The sequence below is a fragment of the Megalobrama amblycephala genome, linkage group LG2 (genome assembly GCF_018812025.1).
Source record: "Megalobrama amblycephala isolate DHTTF-2021 linkage group LG2, ASM1881202v1, whole genome shotgun sequence".
Taxonomy (NCBI): domain Eukaryota; kingdom Metazoa; phylum Chordata; class Actinopteri; order Cypriniformes; family Xenocyprididae; genus Megalobrama; species Megalobrama amblycephala.
Genome location: NC_063045.1, coordinates 23,489,299 through 23,511,060, shown reverse-complemented (window position 1 = coordinate 23,511,060; position 21,762 = coordinate 23,489,299). Strand labels below are relative to the sequence as shown.

Below are 21,762 nucleotides of genomic sequence, written 5' to 3'. Positions count from 1 at the left end.
ATGAAACATACTGCTGTGAGATAAACACGTCTGACCGTTTGCTTGAACTTTAATGTGTCATCGTACATGACATTTAACCGAAACTCTTTTGATATCTTGGTTATTTTACCGGGATCATGTGGACACCGACCGAGGACGAGAAAATCGGAGTGGGTGAGTTGAAAAATATGTTTATTTATCATTTTAGATGTACATATACACATTAAACTATTAGTCCTGCAACTGATTTCAAGTATGTTTTATGTGGCATACAAATCATTTAAAGATTTGAGAAGGCAAGGACATTTGATGCTGTCATATGAAACTAGATGCCATATAAAATGTATAAAAACCTATGCCATATTGAATGTTTTATGAGAAATTCGTAACCCGTTTTATGTATTAAATACTTTCACCAGGCTATTGCTATGAATTGTATTGAATTCACCATGTAAATTTGTCTGCACGACTGTTGAATACTAAAGTGATGTTATACAGTAGTACACACTGCTGATGTTGAGCATACTCGACCGACAGGGGGCGATAAGAGCGGTGCGTTTCCAACAGGTGCATATGGTGGAAAAACATCTAACATTTAGGTCTAACACTTATCATTCACATCACTATAATCATCATCTCAGAGAACATAAGCTTCCAAAATAAATGGACAGTGTCTTCATTGTTGAAATGCACCGTCAGCATGTTGCAATGGTTTACCCGAAAGCTTCACGTCAATGCGTGAAATGCCAGTACAGTTTGCACCTCCCCTACTGTGCCTGACAGAATCAGTCAAGCTTCATGTACAAACAGAGGCACATTCAAATGTAGGGGTCATTAGAATACCTTCAAAAGAATGAAAAAGCCTTGTGTGAATCATACAGTGGGGTAACATTGCTGCAGTAAATAGGGAACTTGAATGATTAGTCTCATAAGGGTCTGATGAGTCACCATTTTCAGAGAGAACAGCATTAAGGGCGGGTGTATGATTGGTCATATACAATCTAGCTGTCACATCGGTCAGATAAATGCAGATTAATAAGATGCATTGTTGTGTACACTTAGTTCTGTGGGTTCACTTCCTGTGCTTCGTGTGAGTCACAATACAAAATGGCAGCCTTCACTAGTATATCTTTGCTAGATGATATTTGCTGGCTGTTTTGTTGTGGTGTTAGTAGTTTGAGTAAATTAAACCTATTTTTAACAAGCCTTTTTAGTCGCCTCAAACTTTAATTACTCATTTTATTGATTCTTTAATTATGGCTACTTTTCTGTCTTCAAGGATGATTTTATAGAAAAAAATACTTTTTTTAAGGAAAAAAAAAAACTATTTAAAGAATGAATTGTAATAGCCTTAAACTTTTTAATTGACTGTTTTCTTCATTTTTAGGAATGTGCAAACAATAAATTGGCTAAAAATGTTTAAATCAGGACAATTCTGCTTTGCACCTTTTCCTTAGAATTTGAATGTTTAATTTTTATACTTGTACAATTTGTATAACATAAAAAAATATGTCAAGCATTTAAGTGAACAGTTGTGTTTTACTTGTATTTGATTATTGAAATGTAATTTAAAATTTTATAATTAAAAATTAACATTAAGAGGACATACACTTAATCTGCATGCCTTTTTATAGTTTTACATTTATTAAATATATGTCAAATCAGTTAGTGGTAACAGTTATTGCTTAAATATTTGATAAGACTGAATATTTGTCTGAAAATAAAAAAAATTCCCATTTTTTTCCCTTTGCATTTAAAGTTAATTGACCAGTAACTAGCTTGTTGCCAAGAGCCTGTTTACAAGACACCGTTTTCAACTAAAGGAAAACTTTTTATGTGTTTTGGCTGTTTATTTGCATGATAACAACGTTTTGTTGGCCCAAAAACGACGCAAACTATTAAAAAACAGGTTTCAAAGTGCAAGTTTTTTAAAACGATACCGTTATCGTCTCTGTGTAAACTATAAAAGCATGAATTTGTGAAAATGGTGACATCATGACTTTCAGACTATAGGCATGTAGTGTTTCTTTACAAAGTAACATCGCCAACTACTGGCCTGGCATGAATAATACAGCGCTTTTAGTCGTTTTCATGGATCTGTGTGAACAGGGATTGTTTTGACAGTGTTGTTGTCGTCTGTAGATGAAAAACGCAAAAGAAAAACTTTTTTGTTTTTACTACATCGTTATGTAGTGTAAACGTACCCCAAGGCATACAACTTTTCCTCCAAAAAATTTTAAAATTTCAGTACTACAGTATTTCAGTCACACACAATATCAAAATCACCACAGTGTTGTTTATCATTAACTAAAACTATTCAAAATAGTTTTCTTTAATTAAAATACAGCTGAAATAAAATAAAAATATTAGTTGAAAAACTTTAAAAACTTAAACAAAAATTAGAAATGTTGTCTTGGCAACTAACTGAAATAAAATAAGATTAAGTTGAAGTACTACAATTACTAAACTTCAATTACTACTTTAATAGTATGTAAATAATACTAAAATAACAGTACTATCACCACACAATATACCAAAATACACGTCTGGTTGATCAAGTTTGAAGAAGTTACAATTTTCAAGCTTTTTAGTTGGTCAAAAGTGCCCCTAATTGAAGAATCACACATATATGATGTGATATGATGAGGATATGTTCAGAGAGCCATTTTAGAGTCATTTATTCTTCTTCTTTGAAGCTGCATCTTGTTTGCAGTCGAAGTAAATACGAGAAAGTTTGAACTTTAAAATGTCTCCTCAGGGAGCCTTATAACCTCAGATACAGCCCATTTGTCAGAGCTGTCATCTGACATCTGCTTTAGTCTTAACGATTATATATTAAGAGCTACAGAATTATAAACTTATAGAAATAGACCAACTATTTGTCATCTAAAAAGCAGATCTGTCAAAAGGATAGGAGTTTTAGAAGAAGGTGGAAACTCATGGATGTTCTCCAAAAGGCCGACCCCCCCGAGATTCTGGCATGCCATTGAAAAACAGCTATTCATGCTGGCTCTGTGTGAATGGGTCTTTGTGATGCAATGGCCATGTTGAATGTGATGCTAACCTCAACAGCCTGCTAATGCACCACACAGTTCACATCAATGAAGGCTATTTTTCTCCCTATCTTTACTTTTACTGTAGAAAACATGTTGAATCAATAGCGGTTCAATATTAATTCTGCTTATTTTTGAAGGTATTATACATTAACAAAATCATTTAACGCACTGCCATTGACTTTTGGGACTAGAACAGGTGATATTAGTGTTGAAGCGGAACATTTTGAGGTTGTAAAGGAAATTATCATATTTGAGATGATTGTTACCACCACATACTACAAATTCTACCTCTTATTTTGATTATGACTACTAAAGTACGGCCTCATTTTAGTAACTACACTATTCAGCACTGCTTCCTCTACATAAGTCATAGGTGACATTGTTGATATAATGGAGATAATAAGATGGAAATCTTCTGTAAGAGGGCCAGACTGCCCAATTTTATGGTTAAAGAGCCAAATTTCCTCATAATGCCTAGAGGTGATGTATAATTTACTAATGTGCACAATTACATCCCATTTTGATCTGGCATTGCGTAATGTTATATCCTTGGGGTATTCGCGAATGGCAGGAATCCTTGTATATTTCTACTAAGATATTTATCTCATAATTTTTCAGTGTTTTGAATATAATGGTTGTGTCCGAAATCCATACTTCTCCATTATATACAGGCGAAAAACAGTATGTAACAAAAAAAGTATGTCCAAAATCACATTAGAAAAAAAGTACCCAAATGACCTTCTACTTCCGGTGAGATTCTGAAGTGCACATACAATAGACAATTTACCATCCCATGAGGCCATGTGAGAGGATTTGTGAATGGCAATGAAGTGACGTAACTGACACTGGTACGTGACATGACAATGACAACATGGCAAATGTAGTAGATCCGGATTACATTCACTACAACTACACAATCATACTATATAGAGTTTTTTTTGTGCTCACAAAGTACTTATTCAAAATAAAAACCTACTTGAGAGTATGTGATTTCAGACGCAGCGAATGTGTAAAGAAAAAATGGCTGTGCTAGCATTTGTTTTGCACGATTATCAACATAAAAGATAATTGACGTTGCTGGTTAATCGTTTGCTAAATGTTAGCTAGACAGGTTTAATCATTAATTTATTTATTTTTTTTTGCTTAAAGGTACACTTAGTCATTTTTTTGGTTGTGTTGCGCCAACTGTGCTGGGGTCATTTTGATCTCATACTGACACCTAGTGGTGTGGATGTAGAATCTCACAAATGTTTACAGTTACTGATTGCATAAATGCGATATTTGCAGTCGCACATGATTAATTTATTATGTTAGCAAACGTGTCCAATTTTAGGAGTTTACCAAGATGGTCATGTGATTTCAACATGGCTGCCCCCATGAGGCGCCCCACTACTTCTTAAACAAAACCGCTTTTTGGGATACATATTAAACTGTTGTCATCATCATGGTGTACATGATTTTGAATATATATATTTTTTCCTCAAAAATACTACTGAGTTGTTCATGTAAAACTTCTTAAATGAGGGAAAATTACTGAGTGCTCTATTAAAAGTGAATATCAACCTCGACCAGGCTGATTAATCAACATCCTGCTGTATAGATATCTAATATCAGAGTTTGAAATTTCGGTAAATTCTGAAGTTAAAAGTTTAAAACATGAGCACTTAGCATGTGCTGATAGACGTGATAGTGCTAATAGCACTCTTCTAGTCCCTTTTGAGATTTGTTTATCATCTGTAACCCTGCTTAAAGGAAGGAGTTAACAGGCAGATGGGGGAACTATTATGTCCCTTAATTTAATCTGTATTGAATGGATGGCTATAGAGGCCCAGCCTCACACTGAGCCCGGGGACACTTTGGATATTCGCCATTGAATATTCATCTTTGCTTAATGAAGAGGCTGCGTTCAATTAGAATATTATAGAAGGATGTGATTGTGGGCTGTCAAAGAGACGGGTGAGAAGGAGGGTGTCCATTGTTGTTCAGTAGATCATTAAATGCAGTTATGAGCCTATGACAGGAAAAGAGTGCTCAGGACTTCTGAAGTGTTGATGGAGGTTTTCTGGTGGCATTGTGAGAACTTTTATTGAATATGTAGTCGGTGGAAAGTCTGTTTGTTTGCGAGACCGTCACATTTCAGACTGCAGTTAGTTATTAGCTACATTTGCTAAGGCTGATACCTCAAATTATGCAGCTTGTTGAGGTGTGCTATTATTTTTCTAAGTGTCCAGACTTATAATTTTCACCTGACAAGACAACAGAATTGGCAATAAAATCACATACCTGTAACTGAGACAAGAATATCAATACTTGGGGGTTAGCGAGTGTTAGGTGGCTAGCATACGAATATCAACAACATCCTAAAACATGCTAACTTGTAATCTATCAAATCAAATTAGCTCCAGATCAACTTATGTGAGAGATTATTAGTATGATTTGCTTACCAATTTTTGGTTTTATTTAGGCTAGTAACACAACACAGACTTACATAAAAGTAAACGAGACCAGAATATCAATACTTGAGGGTTAGCAGGTGTTAGGTGGCTAGCATAGCAACATGCTAGAACACACTAACTTATAAAATAGCAAAACAAAGCTAGGTTCCTTTGAGCGTCCATAAGTATAATTTGCTTACCAATTTTGGGTTTTGTTTAGGCAAGTTACACAAATTACTGATAAATAATTTGGGAGAACAGTCTCAGTGCCGTTACTGCAAGATCTAAACTATTTTTGCTGTTCGTACTGTTATGTTGATAAATATCATAGATCTTTTATGTAACTGCTGGAACATTTTCACCCCTTATGCATCTCCAGAATGTGTGATTGTGCTGAATATCAGCAAGAGTGGAACACAGGGAGAAAGATGCAGACAGAGAAGGGAATAACAAGGCACAAAACACAGGAGATGTCAACACTCGATACCTCCACCAAACTGTTTACAGCCATCCTTAACCAGAGGGGGCTTGTTCACATGTTCATTCACAAATGTCACTGTTGCAATGCAAGCAGACATGAACATTTGGGAAGGGAAGCTTGCTGGGGGAGTGGAATTGGCACGCTAGACCTGTCATCCCGAGCCCCACACAAACTCGCGCACGCTTTTGTTTGTGAGCTTCCTCTACATGCACTCCTGCTGAATGTTTGCATGAGGCAATGAATGTCAATTATATAAAAATCTGTCAGCTCCTGATCGTTACTCTTATTTTGTCTTCGATCGGGCATTTAAAAGCTTCATTCTTAATGAAGTCTTATGGTCAGCCTGTGGCCTTAGTGTAGCTTGCTTAGGTCTAATGGGTTTCTGTGGATATGATTAATGTTTTTGCTTTTTATTAGTGTCTCCTCGTTATTTTCTAGTTCTACACAATTATAATAAATATAAAACTATAAGTAACTTTGCAACCGCATGTCAACTAACTCTCATCAGAATATTAGTAGAGGATTATTTATAGTCATTATTTATAGTCAGTCTGTTGGGGACCATCAAAATAAAGTGTTAGCAGATATTAAGCAGACAGTTTACTAATACCATAATGATCGGTAATTGACATGTAGTTTCAAAGTTAGAGGAATGTCTAAAATGGACTATCAAAATAAAGTGTTACCAAAAAATTCTTACTGAGTCCCAAACTTTTGAACAGTAGTTTATAATATTATACCAACCTCAACCATTTTTTTCTCAGTAATGCAAATTATTTATAAAGAGTGAAATTATACAGTGATAAGAAATGAAGGTGGAGCTTAATTATATTAATAAGGAATTGATTGGATCATAAAAAAGTGGGCGATACATACTAGTATAGAGACAGGTTTTTGTAGGGGAGGGGCTGAAAAATAAGCTGCCTTGATGATGTCACTGGAAAAGAAAAGTTGTTTCAGTGTAAAACAGCAACATTTTTATTAATTTTGTCTTTAACCTGCATGTTATTATATAAGAAAATATAAATTACTCTGTATTTTGTCTACAGTGTAGTGTATGGAACAAGGATTAGGATTTATTGTTAAACCTTATTGTAACATTATAGATAATATCTCGGCTACATCCTCCTGCTGAGGTTAGAGCATGTTTTAATTGCATTTAAATCATTACCACTAAGTGCTCTGAATTAATTACAAGATCTGATAAGGAAGCAACAGAGCAAGTGGTTTTAGGGGAGGCGCTGTCCAAGGTGCTGAACACAGATGCATTGTTCAACACACACGGATTGATACCTGAGACGCTCTTGCAGCAAATGGGTTTACCACGGTTTTCTAACACCCAAGACGCATTCAGCAAATCCTCGGTTAGATACTCCTTCAAAACACGTCCTCTCGTTGAAATCCCAGGTCTTATGTCAGTAGCGACATAATCGCCATGAAAGTGGCGCGTCGGAATCCTCCTGTTTACCTTTTCCTCCGGCCGAACCCGACACTCCTGAATGAACCTGACTGAGCAGCCGGCAGGTCATTAGTAAAACATTCTGGAGCTCTTGCAATAAGATCCCTGATTTTGCTAGCTGAACAAACTTGATTAGCTCTCTTTCAGTCACTCACTAGCTCTCAAATCAAACATTTACCTCTCTTCAATATTCCCCTGATTTGAAGCAAATTCCAGGCACCTTTTCTTCACACACTTCCCTCTACTCAAACAGTCTCTCTCAACGATTGATTCTTTCTGTCAACAGCTTGCGCAAGTGCTAGTGCTAATCAGTGAGATGTGCTACAAGATTGCGATATTTCGTGAACGAACTGGACTGATGCTGTGAGTTAGTGGCTTTAGTTTTGTATTGGAGCCCACAGTGATGCATTTATGAAGGTTTATTTACTCGCCCTTTGATCATCACTCATCCCCAGGGAAGCAAAGGCCTAAAATTTTCTGTTATCTTCCCAGAATTTTTTTATGGTGCATGTTTTAGCAGTGCAAAGAATTCAGACTTTGATGCAGAGTGTCATTATGGGATGTTTTCAAGGACTTTGAATATGTATTTATATATAATATGTGTATATAGAATGATAAAATGATGGATAGATATAGAATAATAAAATGCTGGCTGGGTGAATGGATAGGTCAAAAATGGATAATGGATGGATGAATAGATAGATAGATAGATAGATAGATAGATAGATAGATAGATAAAAAAACCTACATCTAGATGTATAAATACATTAGAATGACAAAATGACAGATATATAAAAAAAACAAATGGTGAATGGATAAATACACTCTAAAAAATGCTGGGTTAAAAACAACCCAAGTTGGGTTGAAAATGGACAAACCCAGCAATTGGGTTGTTTTAACCCAGCGGTAGGGTTAAATGTTTGCCCAACCTGCTGGGTAGTTTTATTTAACTCAACTATTGTTTAAAAATTACTGCATTGCTTAATTAAAATTAACCCAAAGTATGTTGGAAATGAACATTTATTAATGTTCAATGAATAATTATTAAACAATAAACATTTATTAAATTGCTTATTAATAAATTTATATTAATAAACTATTAAACTATTAAATTTATATTAATAAACTATTAAAGCTTATTAATAAACATTCACCTTTTGTCTATTATTGTTGCCTCTAATTGCATCTGGTTTTTAATTTCCCAACTATTTTGGGTTCATTTTAAGCTAGCCATATAGCAATTTTTAAACAATAGTTGGTTTAAATAAAACTACCCAGCAGGTTGGGCAAACATTTAACCCAACCGCTGGGTTTGTCCATTTTCAACCCAACTTGGGTTGTTTTTAACCCAGCATTTTTTAGAGTGTAGAACGAGGAAAAGGATGGATAGATAGATAGATAGATAGATAGATAGATAGATAGATAGATAGATAGATAGATACTGTAGAAGGACCAAATATAGATAGATCAACATGACAAATAGATATATAGAATGAAAAAAGGATGGATGCATATATATACAGAATGACAAAACTAAAGAAAGACATATAGACCAATCAGTTTAGAGCTTGTCAGTTTGACAAAGCTCATATTTGTAAACAATATGCTCAGTGATCAGTGAACAGACTGTGGGCGGCTGAGTTTAACAGGCTTGGCAACATGAAATAAATAGAAACATACAGAAAAAGCAATGTCAGCCACCAAGCCATCAAATTACCTTAAATTTTGAACAAGGGATACATGTTTATTTAGTCTGTGCTCTGTATTTTCTTCTTGAAATACTTTTCTTGTGAACTGTTGTGGCATGTTGATATTCTCATTTCTTTGTCCTTTAAACTTTATTTATTTTTCGGAACGAAGCACAGCTTTTGTGTTTGTGATTGAAAGTATTTCTTCCTCATAAGGATGTGCGTTATTGCTCTTGTAGACAAGGCCGACAGAAGGGCCCTAGGCATTGTGGGATTCTGTCTGAGAGTTCCGTTGATGTTATGGCAACCGTTGTGAAACAGAAGCCGGCCTGCGGAACTCTGGCACAGGGATTCCAGCATTGCCATAACAACCCTGTTGTCACAGTCAGAAATTAGCATGGTTTAGTAAGCAAGTCACTGCCGAGGTGGTGAATCACATGTAAGCCGACCTTGTGTTATAGAGCAAATGTAGATTAGCATGAGGGATTTGGATATTTTACTACTTATTTGTAATGGATTGTGTCTCGTGTATCATTTCTAGAGATATCAGCAGTATAATATTTTTAATATTTTAAAGCTTTTTTTTTTACTTTAACCATCAGTATATTATCTCACAGGTAGGAAAGTGCTATAAAAACTACTCAAAACCTGTTCTCCCAACCATATCAGTCTCACTAGAACATTCTGAAAGTGCTGATGGCTAGTCCACAGATTTATTTTTTTTTCTCTACTAAAAATTGCCAGGCTGCCCTTTTCACTAAGCCCAAAATAGAAGGCTTAAGTCAGCTGTTAGAACTAAACACTTTTGTCTTCTGAAAGGCCTCACTGCCTATTGATTAGCCCTCAATGACTTTGTTAATGGTGACTGTGTATGGCATGTTCACTATGGCTGACATGTGTGTGCGAGTATCTGTCTGGCCTGTGTGTGTGTGTGTCACATGGCTGGAGGCTGGAGTCAAACAGCCTTTAGTGGTGACATAAAACTGCATGTCCATTCCCTCTTTGGGGCCAAATGGATTTTTAGCGGCTCACTTAACAATAATCTTTACCAAGCACAAATAATGCAAAAAGACAGTTTAGGGTTTCACTATATGGGGTGTCAGAATATATTCGTTTGTTAAGCGAAAGATAAGTTAATTAATAGCTAAGGTAATAGACAGATAGTGTTCATTTAAAGGGTTAGTTTGTCCAAAGTTCATCTTCAGAAAACACATATGAAGATATTTTTGATGAAATCTGAGAAGTTTTTTTTTATCCTCCATAGAAAGCAACATAATTACCACATTCAAGGTCCAGAAAAGTAGTAAAGACATTGTTAAAATAGTTAACGTGAATACAGTGGTTCAACTATGTTATCTATGGTGGATAAAAAAACTCTCAGATTTCATCAAAAATATCTTGATTTGTGTTCCGAAGATGAACGAAGGTCTTATGGGTGTGGAACGACATGAGGGTGAGTAATTAATGACAGAATTTTCATTATTGGGTGAACTAACCCTTTAATAGTCCGTTTAATTTAATAGTTAAATTAATAGTGCTAAGTTAATGGATGGATGGATGTACTGTAGAAGGACAAAATATAGATAGATCAACATGACAGATAGATATATAGAATGAAAAAAGGATGGATGCATATATAGAATGACAAAACTAAAGAAAGACATATAGACCAATCAGTTTAGAGCTTGTCAGTTTGACAAAGCTCATATTTGTAAACAATATGCACAATGATCAGTGAACAGACTGTGGGCGGCTGAGTTTAACAGGCTTAGCAACATGAAATAAATAAAAACATACAGAAAAAGCAATGTCAGCCACTAAGCCATCAAATTACCTTAAATTATGAACGAGCAGAGTACATGTTTCATCTTTATTTAGCCTGTGCACTGTTTTTTTTTTTTTTTTTTGAAATTCTCTTCTTGTGGACTCTTGTCACATATGTGCCATCATTTCTTTGCCGGGTTTATGTTTCCTGTCCTACCTCCCCTCTCATCCTCACATTTCCTACATTTTAAAAATCTGTAAAAATCTTTTTTTTTCTCGCCCACTTTGTCCCTTTCCCCTTCTCGTGTTTCAACAAATGGGCAATTACTTTGACCCAATTTCCAGCTGTCCTCATGCTAATGGAGCTGTGCTATGTGCTATGTTTTTATGTCTTCTTTACCTGAAACATGCTAATGCGCCATTAAGTTTCAACAATAGCATATTGCATGCATCGTTTTCCTACTGCACACCATTCTTCCTTTGTGCTGGGGGTTAGTGGGTTCCTCATTCACATCTACATGAATTCCGGTAGCTAGTAGATATGGTTTATAATTTTGCTTCCAGCACATCGCATCTACATCGCAACACACTACAGTTCATATTGAGTTCATATGGCTTTTTTTTAGTCAGAGGCCACCAGTCCCTTTGGGATAGGATGTGCTAACACACAACTTTTATCAAAGAATTGCACTATCCAATCCAGTTTCTCAAGCACATGGTATATAATAAATGCTGTTGGAAATACTAGTCCTAGCCAGTCCTAATGACACATTCACATTCAATCAGAACACATTTATATGGAAGCCCTAAGAGGCCATTGATTATTATTATTTTTCTCTTGTTTCTGTTTTAAACGTGCGCACGATTTAGTAAATCGAGGGAACAGATTAGTAAGTCGTGCGCACAATTTAGTAAATCGAGGGAACGAAATAGTAAATCGTGTGCACGATAATTCCAGACATCTCTGCATGTTTTTGAAGCTATGATGAGACTCAATTTTAATTAAAACAGACCTGTTGAAAAAAATATGATGGGAAAAAATAACACTGCTGGATTATTAATAATATCATCAATGTTTTTGAAAAATCAACATCTAAAAGGAATATGGCTGTCTCAAATAACCAAATCATAGTCAATAATGTCTGGTAAATGAACACTGGTAAACTGAAGCGCTTTTCTAGCGGATTAATAAACGCAACCAAATGCATCCTATATTGAATAAGTGTGAACGCTGCCAACCCTGGTGTGTACCAAACAAGCGGACCAAAACCTCTGAAATATCAACTGAAATATGAATGCAACACGGACCAAAGACATCTAAACGAAACCAAAAACAGGCGTGATGTCAAAAGATGCAACCTTTTTTATCTTTAGGTCTGGTGTTAAGAATGACAGCGCTGAGTATGGTTGGGAATTACAATTCTGGAATCAGATACTTGTTGTAAAATCCACTTATTGATTCCTGTATGTGCATTTTAATGTGGTTTTAAACCATTAAAGTGCTTGAAGACATGAAAGAGAACTCAATTCGGTACTTGCGCTGTTTTCTGTGCTGGGCATATCCAGAGTGCGCACACAAAAAGCTGACTCTCATATAGTGCACGAATACTGAATTGCTATTTCGCATCTTCTTGCACTTGAACATACAAACACACACACAATTATGTCAAAATATTCTCGTAACACAGTTGGTTATGTCTTAAGTGAACGTAAACAGTTGAAAAAGAAAATGTGTAACAGTATATTGGATCCGTTCATTAGGTCTTAAAGTCACAGCAGCCTAATAAACCTGCTGTAGTCTGTGTCATTACTGTCAATCAAAGAAAAAAAGAAAATTAAAATCACTCACTGTAACCTTTGTAACTTATATATATATATATATATATATATATATATATATATATATATATATATATATATATATATATATATATATATATATATATATATATATATATATATATATATTATAAAAAGAAAACTATTCAGTGCTATTTTACATTTAATTTAAATTTCTTGTTTATTTGTGCTATTGCTAATTTGCTTATTTGTTGTTTTTATATTATTGACTGTATACTTGTCTTTAATAATGTTTGAAATTTAGTTAGTCTAGTTTATTAGTTGTTCTTTTGTATCATGATTGATACAACACAATCAACACAATCTGTGGGCTAAATACTGTGATATAAAATTGCTTCTTCAGTTGTAACGCAAACATTTCTTTCTATTAAATTAGGCTTATTAATATTCACCTTATTTTTAACACAAGAGTAATTTGAATGTGCAAGGTATTATATACTGGTTTTGTCATATTGTAATTTATTATCATAATCATAAAAACATTGGTTTGTAGCGCAGATAGTTTTACTACCTTTTACTGCACTTTTTTAGGACATTCATATGAAATAGCTTACTCATGCTTTGAAAAATTAGGTGAATAGATTGCTCTAAAACAGTGCAGACACCATATGCGAATAAATGGCTCTATCAGTCTTGGTCAGTTCCTCCATCAGTGTTTAATCTCATTGAACTAGTAAGATTTTTCTGAACTAGTGAGATTTTTCATTGCTGCAACCCTGCACAACATGGGCAAAGAAGCAAACTAGGGTAGCAACAAAGTATTCTGATGCTTGTCGCAGCAAGTTAGCAAAAGTTATGTTAGCTTACATAGCTTGATGTTACATAGCATGCTTTGTGTTGTGCCTGGCTTAAGAAATGTGTTTGGCAGATTTCTGTTGAAGAAAGCCTGATCGGTCCTGTGGGGTATTATAAATAGCTCCAAGTATTAATTAATCATGATAAGCTGCATGTTTAGCATTATGCTAAGTTAGATCTCTAGCCAGAAGCTAAAATAGTGGTTCCATCAGCAAAGCGGACACTTACGTTCTGCATTTTTCAGCTTTTTACAGTAATCTGCCTATGGCATTGATTGAGTTACCAAAGATTTAACATTATATTTTGTGTATCTTCCCCCTCTCTGTTGTAAATACTGTATGTTGCTAGCTTATCATTCTCATTTTAACATGATCTATGATCTTTGGTTGTTTTGATCGATAAATATAAATTTCACTGTAGAGTAGTTTCTCATTTTTAAGTCAAAATGAAATATAAACAATAACATTACATTACAGTTAGAAATCTTTTAAAGGGGTCATGAATTGAGGAATGACCTTTTGATATATAAGAGGTCATTGTACTATAAGATTATCCTGCAAGTTTCAGAACTAAAAACTTTCTTGTTTGTCCAATAAAAGCTTTTATTGACACCAGGCCCAGTGAATGACTCGTCCCGGAATGTCCTTATCTATGAGGTGAAACGCCACCTCCACAGAAGAAATCAATGCCTACTTCATTATTGCAATGTTAGCCCCACCCACTGGCAAGTTAGTGAGATGATGAGGAGAGAAGAGCGATACAGGACTAAAAATAACATTACCTTTCAAAGGATCCTAATGCTAGGAATATGGTTATTTATTTTCAACAATATAAATGTCTCAGTTGAGCTTTGTATTTGCAATTTTACTGTGGATTCTTTGATAAAACATCATTCCATAATCATTCAGGGTAAGGTTTGGAAAATGGATTCATGTTGTACATTGTCATTATATAATTTTTGTAAATTTTGAACACAAAAAAAGTTACGGACAGCACCTTTAAAGAGCGCGTTAGTAATATGCACCTATATGTGGGTGCACGACGCGCGATTCTGCTTATTACACAGGGAAGCACAGCAGCACACAAACATGCCAAATATTAAAAATAAAAGAATTTCAATGTAAAATATTATTATTGTGTGCATAAAAATAAAAATGCTTTGGTGGAATCCAGCTTTTCCCGTAGATGGTCTGCTGAAGCGCTTTAACCTTGCGCACGTGCAGATCCGTTTCCTCACTATAGACGCATTAAGTTATTCTGCTTTCAAATTCCACCTTGTAAATAGCATATACGCTATGGCAAAAAAGCGCAACTGGCTTTTAAAGGGAATGGGAGACGAGACTCTGATTGGTTTATTGCACGTTACCCCCAAAACACACCCATGACTCATTAAGAGAATATGGACAACCTCTTTAGACAATGCGGCGGGTGCACTGACCATTTTTCCAATTAAATTAGCAAAAGTGGATTCAGACATGCTCTAAGTTTACTTACGCCATGCGCTTTAGACCATGTGCTTAGATCGTTAAAATAGGGCCCTAAGTCTCTCTTCCACCTCCATTTTTTTTTTTTTTTTTACACAAAGCATTCCTCATTGGTTATGCTTCTTTGTTGTCTTCCAAATGTTGGTATGTTAATGACCCAGATAATAACTCTCCAGAATGTGAAATTAACTTATTCATGCAATTCACGGACATGCCAGTCTTAAAAATCTTTCCTAGTCAATGCAACCGGTAAACAACACAGAATAATTCACCCCACACATGCATTGTCTTGGGAGAAAGGCCTGTCATAGTCGATCAGCTGAAGGAATGTGTGTGCGTGTGTTCTAAAAATGTGTGTGTTTAATATATTGTTACACTAGCGGGAGGACAGAGTTATTAGTACATGGGAGACATCTGGGCACATTTGTCTTTTTCGCGGCAAGGGGGCAAACTTCAAATTTCCCAAGCAGTTGGAGCCCTGGTAAATGTTTAGGTGGTAATATTGATTACTATGGGGTTCCCTAATGGAAACAATGTGGATAAACCATTTACTGCTTTACAACTATGTGTACTGTAGGTCACATCCTCTGTAAAGTCTATGGAGTTTTTATGTGAATTAGAACTTGCATAGCATATAATTTTTGATACCAAAACAAATTTTATTTTATTTGGATGCTTTTAACTATTTAAAAAAATAATTTAATAGATATTAATTCAAAAATATTTTTTTAAATAAATATGAAATTACATCAATAGCATGTAGCAAAGGACAGAATGTTTTTTTTTTTTTTTCTAACTGTAGAGGTTAGTTATTATTAATGACATTACAAACAGCGGCAAGTCAGTTAGGATACATACAGTGCAGGGCCTAATGAACAGATTTATTTTTACGTCACATTTCTTGTCACGTCTCTATACATTTGACACGGCCCATTCAAATTGCGTGACCAAATTTTTTTTCTTCACATTGTTGTGCGCCATTTACTTGATTGTTGTTAGGCTGAACATATCTGTATACACATGATGTGAAAGGAATAAACACTCCACAGTCAACTCCTAAACTAAATTCATTCAAACACTTGACCTAATGTGATGGGAGATGTTGGTGCATTGCTAATGTCAAGGCTTTATATCTGACTGAATACATCACAGAGGTTACGTTCATGTAGCTTAACAGTTAGCTTAGAAATCTGTTTTCTTTTAGACTGTTATTTTAAAAAATGTGAATGTTCAAGGACTCTCTTGCAATTCATAGTTTTGGCCATTGTTCACATCTAAGGAAACCTTACTGTAGACCAGCCAGATTTAACGATGTAAAACGTAAAGACAAATCAGAATATATACAAATGATGGTTTAAAACAGTGTTTCTCAAACTGGGGTACGCGTACCCCTGGGGGTACGTGAGGTGACAAAAGGGGGTACGCGAACAAAATGCGGAGTAGTTAATTTAACTCTACCATACCTTAACATAATATTAAAACCGAGCATGTATTTCTAACTGGCAAAATGCCGTAAATCCATTACATTTAATCAAATTACCTCATGTTTTGCAGTCTAAAATGACTGCATCCACACAAGCAGCATGCATATGATAGATTGCGTGCAGTCTGCTGCCTTAAATCGCGCTAAATTACTGCCGTTCTCGACAATGCACCTTTGTAAAAGTGGGGATTTAGCACTTGCATGAAGAACAAATATAGACACAGATAGTGGATTTATATCAATTTAAGACTCAAACTTTCTTCGATACAAAAACATACCTTGTGTGAGTTCTTGTATTTAATGTTGATAACGAGGAAGAATGCAATTGTACCCAAATATCCACATGACTGCAAACGTGCATTATTATACAACAGGTCAAAAAACAAAACGTACATTTTGAACACAGTACTGTCAGTATTTACTCTATTTTGCAACGAAAAAATATTTCTAATGAAAACCAGAGCAGAACTACAACACACGAATGCGGCTTTGAACGAATCGTGAGAGTCGTTACTGAATGAATGACTCGATGACTCACTCATAAAAACAGTGACTTGCTGCCACCTACTGGCAGTTTTAGTTTAATATTTAAAAGTATCACTTCGTTTTACCATCATTGCATATTTCTCTATTAAACATTTTTTATAAACATTATTTATTTTATAAAGTTATTCATAAACGTAAAAATATGCACTGGAAAATCAATTTAGGGGGCAAATATTGTACCTTAATGGAAAAGGTGTGACTGCAGTCGAAGTGGAAGAGAGGGGGTACGCAGAAAGATGGGAATCCCTTCAGGGGGTACTCCACGCTAAAAAGTTTGAGAACCACTGGTTTAAAGAAGTAATCTTACAAGCTATGATCTGTAAAATACTGATAATGCTAATATCTCCATGATAGCTCTCACTTCCTGTTGTGCACTACTGTTGTGTTTTTCAGCAACTCATCAAATTAAATCAAGAGGTTTGTCATGACAAATCACTCCATCCACTTACTCTTAAAAGGATCACCACTGAAGTTTTAGAGCTTGCATCTTTTTATCAGGTGATCTTAACTAGGTTAAATGAAAAGCTAAGAGACTAGTGTGGGTTCACAGAACCTATGCTAATGATGCTAATGCTTTAAAGTAGCAAACATCAAATGGCATTAGCGCAAATCTCGCCAATGTTCTTCCCTGTTTGATGATAAAGCTCATGCTGTTGACATCAAAGCCAGTCGTAATGGGACATGTTATATCTTATTCACAACTGTTTCATCCGTGCTGTTTATGAGGGAGGAAGACAGGCCACTAGTGTAGCGTGTAGCTACTTGGAGCCAAAATAAATCCAAAAATACAGTCAAATTAATGTTTTATTTAGCCTTTATTTTACATGGAGCAGAAATTTGGACCGATGTGATGTTTTTTGACAAGGCTACCCAGTGCGACATGATAGAAATAGACATTAAGTGGCTAGCAAAATCCCATCTCTAGCATTGCTTGTCACTGTTGTAGGTGGTTAGGAGAAAAACTTAACAGGAAAGAGATTCCATGAATCCATTTGGTCATGTGTTAAATTCTCCAGGAATGTACATACTGATAAAATGTATGTTCAGTGCGCTGTAATTCACTTCAGATAAAGGCACCTGGCAAATGAACAAGTTTTAATGTAAGAGATAGGATTTATTGCATGTTGCTTTATCATTCCATGTCTTGTTAGGAAATGATGTAAGACAGAGAAGGGGAGAAATATAGACAATGGAGAACAAAAAATGTGAGTTTAATCCTGTTGTCTCTGCTCGGCAGCTGTGACATGTTGTTTGATGTGTACCCTCTCTGTCATCTCCCTTTTTTTATTTTCCGGGGTGGGCCTGCTGGTGATATCTGAGATTGATGTGACAGCAATAGACAGGAGTAGCCCAGGGACTCGACCCTCAAGCCTTGGGGATGTGAACCTGTCCCATTTTTGATTCCCTTAATTACCTTCATTCTGAAAAAAAGCTAAAAAGTGTGCAGTATTAAAATACATTCTCTTGTCCCAGTTTAATATGCAATAACTTAATTGACCTTTTACTAAACTCTTCTTTTTTTGAATATTTAACTCCTTAACATTTTACTGACCAGCCCTACCTTAACAGCTGTTGCTGTCCACCGTTTTCTCAGAGAGTCTTTTATTCTTGAACCCTTTGAAGGATTATTTATCCTGCCCATACAGACACAGACCAATGCTGATCAGCATCTGTAGGTGCATTGAGAATTAGCCTTTACTCTAATTTATTCTAATTTATTCCTACAGGATAGGGTTGGGCCAATTGACGATGCCATCGTCCATCGCTGATGCAACCTGCCCACAAAAAAACAAAAACAAAAAAAAACATCTTAATTAATCACACTATATCGCCCAGTGCAGATACTTCAAATAATTTTTTTTTTTTTGTCTGATTAGGTAAAAATAACATAATGAAGTTTTTCCTGATCACAATACAAATTACATTCAAAACAGTTCGATGAACACAATTTAAACAGTAAAGATTTTATTGTGCAAAAAATGACAAATGAATTATAGGCTACTAAATGTTTACATGAACTACACCACTGATATTCAAATGACAGACTGTGGTCCGCACCCCAGCATGTTTCTATCTGGACTGTGAGACAGAACGATAGCATGAAGTGAACAGCGTGTCAAAACAGCGGTGCGGATCACATCACAAGCACTCTGGATCTGGATTTGTGGTAATGATATTTCAACGCTATATCCTCTAGTAGTTTTATCTAAAGCCAAACGCGCTTCATTCAAGCCCTTTCAGCTCCGTGCGTGTTCTCTCTTTCTCTAGACGTGCGCCACACGGTACGTGTCCATTGGCGCGGTGCAGAGATTAATTAATTTTTAATTAATTCCATTGGAAGTTGAGCTTGTAGTATTCGTCATTAGGTGGGTCTAACTCGTAGAACACTGAAAGACAGCGGCATGACTTTTAGTTGTCATTTAATTGCAGCACACACCAACAACAAGATGCACAAGCGTCATGTAACAAGTTAACAACTTTACACATTAACATTGCAACTGTGCCCTCTAGGGGGACATGGCCATAACAGCATTCATAAACAGTTGTAATAGAGTATGCGCAATTTGCGCATGCATATGCTCCCCCTCCCCAGACGATGTCATCGTCCATCGAAATGTTTCACTGTAGACATTGTCCAATGCTAATTTGGTAGACGTCGCCCAACCCTACTACAGGATGTAATGCATCTGACTTAGCAACAATAACCAAGGATGGTGTAGCTTAGCAAACAACATCACAATCAGAGCCAGATAATAGTCTTGCAGGGCAGTGTTGTAGTATTCGAGACCATATTTTCATGGTATTGGTCTTGTCATGAAGCATTTGGACTCGTCTTGACTTAGACTTGAGACCGATTCAGATTCTCACGCTTGACTCAAACTCAACCTACTGAGTTCTTCGCCTGGACTTGATCAAATGAACAGGTCTGGACTACAACACTGCTGCAAAGCCCCTGCTCACAACTTCAGAAGCCCCAACCCCTGCCACTTCTTGTGCCAGACCTCTTTACCTACATTAAGCAAGGACAAGGGTCATTTGACTAAAAAAATGTTGATTTTTTTTGTCGGCTAAAATTAGATGACTAAGTAGCTATGGACCCTAGTGATCAGCTTATGCTGAGGGCACTGGTGTTCTTTCTTTGATGTTCTCGAGTCATGCGACCTGAGGTTTTATAGGCCTCTGACAATCTGAGGACATGGAGCTAATTGAAATTATTTTAATTTTAAATATAAAGTAATTGATCTTTTCCTTGAACAATACTAAGCAGGAAAGGACACACCTAGAGTCAGCTACATGAGCATACATATACATATGCATGCACAAACAGACTCATCCCTAGATGACAGATGGCCCTGAAAGGGTTATAGGAGACACACAGACGGGTCTGAGGATAGCAGTACATTGACACTATTTATGTGTAAGATAGAGAGGTCAAGAAACGCCTTTGCACCCTGCTGTGTCAGCATGATTTCGTTCATACCCAATTTCCTATTGCTTGTATTAATTAGAAGCGGCAGCTTGACACACTGGAAGAACCTTCAAGTGTGAAGTCTTATTTGCTAATGCTGTTTTGTACTCTAATGCCATTTAGAGTACCTGACAGCCTTTACTTGTTCCTTTTAAGGTAACTTTCTGTTTGTGTGTGTGTGTGTTTGAATGCATTTCAGACTTTAGCTCGGCTGCTAATCTGTGAATGTGCGAGCACCATCTGGCCATGGGGATTTATCTGCCTTCATCCAATGGCTTCTGTCTGCTCTCTCCACCCTCTTTCCTATGTGCTCTCACTTTCATGGTTCCAGTATCTGTCTCTCTCTTTCCTGTCTCATCTCTACTGTCTTAGAGTCGCTCGTTTGTTCTCTCTAGCCTCTCAGTGTCTTTTTGTTTGTGGCTTTCGCTTTTGTGTTCTTTTCTCCTTCTTTTTTTGCAAGGTGCAGTTATTTTGGTCAGCTGCAATTGTCAAAGTGTCCCTAAACACAAGAGGACAAAAGAAGAATGCAATGAACACAACTTAGTCTTGATTTCTTTAATGTTCTTAGCATAACAAAAGGATTGTTCTAATGTGATTTAGAGCGATTTCCCTTCTCGTCCATGAAAACATTGTTTTAACTCTGAATTGAAGACAGCACATTCATTGTTTTGGTCTTAAAATCCTCTGCTGCCATTTTGTCATGAAAGGGTTTGGTTGGAACAGATATATCACTCAAGATACCACCATCTTTTCCTATACTTATTTTTTTTTTTGTAACATCACCAGAAATGCTGTGTGAGAAGAATTGCTTATTAGTAGGAGTGTCCAATTCTGCTTCTGAAGGGCCACCTTCCTGCAGAGTTTACTTGCTTCAACACACACACATGCCTGTATGTTTCTAGTAATCCTGAAGACTTTGCTTAGCTGGTTTAGTTGTTTGTTGGTGGTAAACTGTAGGAAGGTGGCCCTCCAAAAGCAAAATTGGACACCCTTGGTTCAGCTTCTTAACAAGGAATTGTCCTGATTGGATTGTAAGAAGTGACAGTGTTTTACAATATGGTGGCTTCAACTAAAATCAGAAAAGCAATAAAAGGCATACTGTATCACAGCAGAGGACTCTTTTTTGACACCCATTAGTACACTTTCGTCATTGCCATTTTTCCATTTTTGCAGTCAATTTGTAAATTTTCTTGAGTTTCTCAGGCAATCCCTAAGGATACTGGCAACGGCAGACAGTTAGGGTGTCCAGAGTTGGCACCTTGG

At 36.0% G+C, this 21,762-nt stretch overlaps 1 protein-coding gene across 1 annotated transcript in view; it reads left to right on the top strand.

The window, feature by feature from the left end:
* Positions 1-21: 21 nt before the first annotated feature.
* Positions 22-21,762, top strand: part of dock3 (dedicator of cytokinesis 3) — a 261,906-nt gene continuing 240,165 nt past the window's right edge. The window contains 1 exon segment of the mRNA XM_048167153.1: positions 22-153. Coding sequence (XP_048023110.1) covers positions 117-153 — 37 coding nt within the window. The 5' untranslated portion in view covers positions 22-116.